Source organism: Atta cephalotes (assembly GCF_000143395.1).
Source record: "Atta cephalotes unplaced genomic scaffold scaffold00048, whole genome shotgun sequence".
Lineage (NCBI taxonomy): Eukaryota > Metazoa > Arthropoda > Insecta > Hymenoptera > Formicidae > Atta > Atta cephalotes.
Genome location: NW_012130112.1, coordinates 1,161,626 through 1,169,713, shown reverse-complemented (window position 1 = coordinate 1,169,713; position 8,088 = coordinate 1,161,626). Strand labels below are relative to the sequence as shown.

Here is an 8,088-nt window from a genome sequence, read left to right as displayed (position 1 = left end):
CCTTCCTACTTAATAAATTAATAGTCACACACACACACACACACACACACACACACACACACACACACACACACAAACAATACACGGGATACACGGGAATATACGGTTTCTGATAGGTTGGAATCCTTATTCCTTATTCTTTATTCCTTCTATTGTGGCTGCACCTTAAGAATTTCCTATCAGAAATCATGTATTGTGGAATACACAGTTTTTGATGGGTTGAAATCTTATCCTTTGTTCCCTCTTTCTTTTATTGTGCGGAGTCCCTTATGGTACATCATCCACTTTCAAGGCTGGAGATGATAAATCGATATTTGGTTCATATAATTGTGTTACATGTAGCACGATTATATGAACCAAACATCTATTTATCATCTCCAGTCTTGAAAAGTGGATGATGTACCGAAAGAAAAATGAACGTTGCTATGTAGTTACATCTATTTTGTCAGAGGGCAGTAGTGCGCGGCAGCGTTTTGCGGTTACAGATTTTGAGCCGTCATGTTCTCAGGTTTCTCTCAGATTTTACACTACGATCGAATGTGATTGTACATATTTAGAAGTTTACAAATATTTGACAGTTCAGTTTGTTAAAAATTAAGAAAATGGCTTATGTGGATAATATTCTTCAATCATTCACAACTACTGCATCACATAATACAATACCAGATTGGCTTAATTCAGAGCAAAGCACAGGGGTGAGTTATTGGTATGCGGTTTTAGGTTATAATGACATTGCAAAGTTGAGATTTGATAGATTAAAGTTAAAAAACAAATCGATAAATATTAAGAATATCCACTTCAATTTTTAATAAAAATGTACTCAATTGTATGCGTTTTCCTATAAAAAATAAGATTTGATAATAAAAAAAAAAAGCGTCGTTCAGGCCTTCAAATTGACTCTACAATGAGTCAGAAATCTTACCGGTGCTCTACAATAAGTCGATAGTCGGAAATCCTAAGTAATCCGAAGTGTTAATCGGTGAAGTTATCCAATTTATACTACTAAAAAATTGTAGAAAAATTAAGACTTCCTATTACTGATTATAGACTCATTGTAGAACTCTTATTAAGATGACTCTACATGGTCAATAATACTGTCAGTTTTAACAAATACTGAAATAATAGCAATTTGCTTGCTAAGTATTTCAACTAGTTTAGCTGAATATGGTCAATATACAAAGAAATTCATATTAAGAGGCAAAACTGTCTTAGAAATGAGAAGACTGAGAAGCTAGTTTTAGTGGAACTTATGTTGATGGATTGCTAAAAAGATGTAAACACTGTGTTATAGGAGGTGTAAATAAGAATATAAGAAATGAATTTGTGAATAAGGAAGAAAATAAGGACATTTTCACTGACTTAGAATCTGATATGGAAATTAATTTAGAAATTGATGTAGGAACATATTCAGAATCCCAATTAGATATAGAGCATACAACTGAGAGCATACAACTAACGATAAAATTGAGATTGAATAAATAATAAATAGATATATTTTATTGTTGTTTATATTATAGGTACAGGTTCTATTAATAAAACTTCTGTGATAATGTACAAAACAATTTTTTAATTTTTACAAAAGAAGTTTTTTTTATTAATAAAGTATACTTGTATTGATCTAAAAATTCTTCTGTTTTCTATAAATATTATCTTATAACATAGACACACAGCTTATTAACATACAATTTTAAGAATGTACATGCACAAAACATTTTTTGTTCAATAAAGCAAAGGCTCAAACATAATGAACAGAATAAGAATAAGAAAAATTAAACATGAAGAATTAAAATTATTAGAAATAAACAGGCAGACAATATGATTTTTTATCTTTATTTCTTTTTCTAATTTTTAATGTTTAATTCTATTTTCCTTCTGAATCCTAACATTAACCGTATCACTTAATTGGCTTCTTTTTTTATTAACCTTCAATGTTCAAGAAAAAATTTAATTCATAAACTAATAGAAATTATATAAATTGTCATAACAACAGAAAAAATACATTTTTCATGTCATTAGGAAATTTAATTTTAGTTAAAAAAAATGAAGGATAATCATATCTTAAAGCGGAGATTCAATGCCACGCGTCGATCGTGTGAAGCCATTGCCGTTTGTGATGAATGAACAACTTTCCGCGCGCCTAGCAACCTTGAACACTGGGCTGTGCGCTTGTATTTGAACTAGTCGAATACGCGTTTCTTTAAGGAAATTAATCTGTATTAAGAAATTAATATCTCATTAACCCTAACTATATACACTTAGGTTTTAGAAATCCCAGTGCAATTTGCTAAATCGAGATTTTTTCGTGTTTCTGAACTTTTCATTTTCTTTGAATCTATATATATCTATATATATCTTGAAACTCCTTAATTTTAATTTTATCTACTTTTATATGGATTTATTCCTTAATAAATTCTCCATTGATTGAAAAAAATTAATTAAAATATGTCCTTTTTTATAGAAGTTAACAAATGTGGGTTAACTATTGTGAAAATTGCAAAATAGTAGAAGATTTTTGAACTTAATTTACTGTACTCGCCTACAAGCATTGTATCAATAATTACGGAACCTGTATATATCTACAAAATCTTTAAATATTCTTGTATATATCTAAAATATTCTTAAATATTCTTTATTTGTTTCTTTGAATTTTTGAAATTAAAAATTACCTAATTATTTGATAATCATTTCATTAAATCTAAAACTATGAATAATGGAAAAATACAGGTATTATTAAGTTTGCTAATACAATAACAATGCCTTATACATTCTGTATGCATTAAGATTTCCCAGTTTATATTTCCCAGTTTATATTTTACGCCATGTTCTAATATATATTGTCAGTATCGAAAATTTATAGTTCATTTTACGCGTATACTGTAGACTTTCAATAGTGGCAATGCATATCGGAACTTTAATATTAATACAAAATTCAGATTTTAAAGATCAAATTGCCAGTGTACTGTATGGATAAAAATAAGAAAAAATGTTATGTAAACATGGGTCCAGAATAACTTTATTAAAATAAGTCCACAAAAGTAAAAAATATATAGTTATATAAACATTTTTGTATTTTTATCTGTAAAATTCACTGAAGTAGTTTACGGTTAAAATCTATGTAGTTAGATTATTGAATTTTATAGTTAGACTGAATTTAATTGTTTTCTATATATATTGTATATTTACTTAAATAAGCGAAAATTTAAAGATATAATTTAATGTGAAATATAGTTATTAAAAACATAAAAAAACATAAAAAAAAACATAAAAAAATATTATTTATGGAGCATTATCATATCTGAAAAAAAAACTCATTCAGAAATAAACAACTGAACAAAATTAGTAGCTTTTATAAGTAAGATACATATTTGTTATTCATATTTACACTCTCTTCTACCATTTACAAAATTTTATTCAAATATCTGCAAAGAGAGAAGATTACGGGTTTATTACATGTCCCCTTATCTTAATTTATGAATTTACTATTAACTCTTTACGTCAAAGTGATGCAATCTTTAAAGATATCTTGCAATCTATTTACAGACTTCAATTATGGCTTGTGAATTTAATGGTGGCGTGGTAATAGGGGCTGATTCTCGAGGTACAACGGGGTAAAGTATAATTATTTAGCAAAGCAATCTTTATTGATTATTCTTCATAATTTTAACTTACACAATTTAACTTACACATAATATTAACGCGCGCGCGCGTACATAATTTTTTTAGAACTTACGTCTCCAATCGTTTTGCCGATAAATTAACGAGAGTGACAGATTATATTTATTGCTGTCGATCCGGCTCGGCAGCAGATACTCAGGCAATTGCGGACATTGTGGCTTATCATTTAGGGTTACATCAGTAAGATATCAGAGGACATTTATAAAATTATTGCATCTATTCTATGTAATCGATGTTAAGATGTACTATTTTTTAAGGATGGAGCTTGGAACGCCACCTTTAGTGGAAACTGCTGCCAATGTATTCCGTGAAATATGTTACAATTACCGAGATTCTTTAATGGCCGGGATCCTAGTTGCAGGATGGGATAAGCAGAAAGGTGGTCAGGTTTACAGCATTCCCATAGGCGGTATGTGTGTCAGACAGCCAATTTCAATTGGTGGTTCAGGCTCAACGTATGTTTATGGCTATGTGGATGCTCAATACAAACCCAATATGTCAAAAGATGAATGTCTCGGGCTGGTAGAGAACAGTAAGTGTTGTAAAAAAGATTCATCAGTTTACAAATTAATGACTTCGTTTCTTTTAGCACTTGCATTAGCAATGGCTCGTGATGGTAGCAGTGGCGGTGTAATACGTACTGGTGTGATTACAGAGAAAGGAATTGAGAGAAAAGTCATACTAGGCAACGAATTGCCGCGCTTTTATGAAGGGTGAAAATTATCATTCAATGTTTATCACGATATGTTTAATATAAAATGTATTTCTAGAAATTTATGCGAGATATGCCGCATTTACTAATTAAAATTAAAGGAAAAATTATAACTCAATATTTTTCTTTTTTTTTCCTTGATATTCATCCTGAAAATATTGTACAATAAATATTCTTATTCTAACAAGCAATAAAGTATAACGATATCATAAATTTTATTTACTGTTAATTCATGCTAATCATTTATTAATCATATGCTGGAATATTATTATATTTATTATTGTATAATATTCTAATTATGAAATATTTTAAGGAATTTTTACATAAAAGATTCAGTTTTATATAAAAAGACTCGTGCTAAAATCGCGCAGCTCTTAATTTAATCAAATATATATTCGTATCTTCTACTAAATTTAGATCGTATTATCCACTTGCGAGTCTTGTAACTGCGAGGTATATCCAGTCGTTCGTTTTGTACTCCATACTTTGTGCCTATTGTCAGTTTAATTAGAAGATTGTCACAATGACACTATCGTGATGCGCGTAATCGCGGCGCGGCGCAACGCTCCGAACTCTTTTAGGTTCCGCCATAGTTCGCATGATCTTTGTCAAGGTAGTCATCTCTTGGCTTTCGCGATAGATTCATAATTTTTGCATGTGCATACACCATCCTTATTTATTAATGACGACCGATCCAATAGGATACCGATTCATTCTAATGTAGCTTTTACTTTATTAACAATTGTGTGCACATTTATATTTTTAAAACTTTTTAATTATTGTCAGTTTATTTTACACACCTATGAAATACAATCTGTAATCAATATTTATATAATACGAGTGATAATTTGTCATTTCAATGTTTAATAATTATAGTTTGTTATATTTTTGTTTTTTTTTTATTCACGCCCTAAAGTGATTTAAGTGAGTAAAGAAATCATCAATTCGAAAATTTATATCAGCAGGTAAAGGTTGTTCTCTCTAGATACTTTAATATTGTAACATAAATATAAGTAAAAATGTGTATAAGTAGTTCTCAAAAAGAAAATGTTTGCTCATTTTATCTTTGCAAGGATATCATAAGAATTTTATTATTTGTGATATTTTTGTAATTTACGGATAATAAAATAATAAGAGTACTGCTTAATATTCTATTTATACATTTCTTAAAATTTATATTACTTAAAATTTAATTTTTAAAATGTGTTATAAAATTATTAATCAGAAATTATTTAAATAACATCGATTTCAGAATTTTATTATAATTCCTGGGAAAAAAATGTTATGGATATATAATTAGATATAATTGTATATAAAATATGGCAATTTTTTATATAATTATATATAAAACATTTTTTCCTGGGTTTTCACTTTCAATTTCATCATATTTTTTAATTTTGTTTTTATTGAGTCCAGAATGAACTTAATTTTATCTAAATATTTTATCAAAATTTATAATCAAACATTTTAAATGTAATTTTCGTAAATACTACATCTATTATTTAATTTTTTACTGTTTTATAACTACTTAAAACATTGTTCACAATTAGATTTTTTATATAAAAATTTTTCAGAAATAAAAAATTTTTTTTCAAGAATTCTTTATATATACGAATTCTAAAAATTAAAAAATTTCTACAATTTCTGAAGAAAACTTGTAGAAAAAGTTTAAAATATCTTTAAGAAATCATAAACTTCAAAATATGAAAAATTCTTAAAAATATGAAATATCAGAATTTTTTTCAAAGAATTTATCGATGTTGATCGATGCTTTCATGAATATCCTATATATTTTTCGTAATAGAATAATCGCTACTTCATGTGCGACACGTGTGTATGTGTGTGTGCGTGTGTGTGCGTGCGCGCGCGCGCGCGCGTGGTGTGTGTGTGTGTGTACACACTTCTGTAATAATACGTTTAGAGTAAGATATATTTATGCGTTTTTTGGCTGTAAGAGAGAGTTTCGAATCTCTCTATTTTGCAGCCAATCAGGTTTAAAAAATTTATCATACGACAAAAACGCACAAATGTAATTCCAATCTTACACGGAAATTTACCGTAAATCAGTAAATATAGATGATTTGGGACAGTGTTAGATATATCTTGGGACAGTATTAAATTCAATCGTGATATCCATAGTTACCTGCACTGGTCCAAGTTATCTACATTTGCGGTATTAATCAGATTTAATAACATACGTAGTTATAACTCTCGAAATGTATACTCGTTTACACGAAATGGTTTTAAATTTATTCTACCAATGAAATAAAACCTAATTGTATAATTCTTTGATTATGTTATCTCAGGTGAAAAAAATTTCGCTGAAATTATTCTATGTTTTGGAACATTTCAAAGAAACTGCTGAAAATTTGCTGAAATTTCATTGAAAATGAATTTTTTCAACTATATTGAAAAATCGCTGAAATTTCTTTGAAATTGAATTGAAATTTCTCTGAAATTTTGCTGAAATTTTTCTGAAATTTTTATTGAAATTTCTCTGAAATTTTGCTTAAATTTTATTGAAAATAAATTTTTCAGCTAAAATTTAAAAAAGTCGCTGAAATTAAACTGAAATTTTTAAAAAATGCTGAAATTTTGCTGAAAAGTGTTCCAAACCGTGAAATAATTTCAGCGGAATTTTTCCAGGAATAAGCTTGTTGCATTCAGATTAGTTACACGCTTTTTAAAACCGTTTTTATAAGTCTACTTCATAACTATGTTTACTTGGACATCCTTCGAGTTTAATAACATCCGTAGTTAGAAACTGACTAACCACATTAATTCCATTCTTTAGAGGAATATCTATGATTGACCAATTCCATTCAATTACAGATATTATTAAACCCGAGTAAGAGTATTCGCGTAAAAGCAGTTAATATCTTCATTATCGAATGTAGAATGTAGAATAACAACTATATTGAGATGTTGTAGTACAAACGGTCATTTACACATTTTACGTTATAGATATGACTATTGTCATTACTAAATCTATCGTGTAAGCATAGTAATTAATAGAAGCATTCTTAAAACATCATTAGAAGACTCGTTCATTTCTTTTCCAAGATCTCGAGAACGAAATTTCTTCGACATATTTCAAATTCATTGTGTAACGAGATGACTTCGGAGGGGACCTCAAATGATCTAAGTCTAACAAAATGGGCCCCAGAAATGCCCACTGTCCAGGAAATCATTCAATCTATGCAGCATTTCAATATATCGGACTATACTGTATTCGTTGTAATGTTGGTTGTATGTGGCATTATTGGTATTTACTTCGGCTTCATAAAGAAATCTTCGGGCGAAGATGAATATCTGGTCGGCGGGAGGAATATGAGCACATTTCCAATCAGCCTCAGTTTGCTAGCCAGTTTTATATCAGGTATAAATACATTTCATATTTTGTCTACGTATTATTTTTTTCTATTGCAAATAAATTAAAGCAGGGAATGGAAAGTTATTTTTTAAAAGTAACAAGTTAGTTATTCGTTACCAAGTCAAAATGTTCAATAAGTTACCATTACTATGATTTTTAAAACTCCGTTACACACACACACACACACACACACACACACACACACACACACACACACACACACACACACACACACACACACACACACACACACACACACACACACAGAGAGAGTAACTAACTTAAACTTAAATAAATTAATTAATTTACTTTTACTTTTACGTTTAAC

General features: G+C 28.8%; 2 protein-coding genes across 2 annotated transcripts in view; both read left to right on the top strand.

Annotated features, from left to right (window-relative positions):
- The first annotated feature begins 602 nt into the window (after window positions 1-602).
- LOC105622700 (proteasome subunit beta type-6) lies at window positions 603-4,392 on the top strand. Its single transcript, XM_012204113.1, has 5 exons — window positions 603-695; window positions 3,541-3,608; window positions 3,724-3,855; window positions 3,933-4,207; window positions 4,265-4,392. Exons 1-5 carry the CDS (start codon window positions 603-605, stop codon window positions 4,390-4,392), a joined length of 696 nt encoding a protein of 231 aa, XP_012059503.1.
- A 3,109-nt stretch (window positions 4,393-7,501) lies between these two features.
- LOC105622788 (sodium-coupled monocarboxylate transporter 1-like) overlaps window positions 7,502-8,088 on the top strand; it is a 16,039-nt gene continuing 15,452 nt past the window's right edge. Inside the window, exon 1 of the mRNA XM_012204200.1 lies at window positions 7,502-7,788. Within this exon, the coding sequence (XP_012059590.1) occupies window positions 7,502-7,788 (287 nt within the window). The remainder of the gene's footprint in view (window positions 7,789-8,088) is intronic.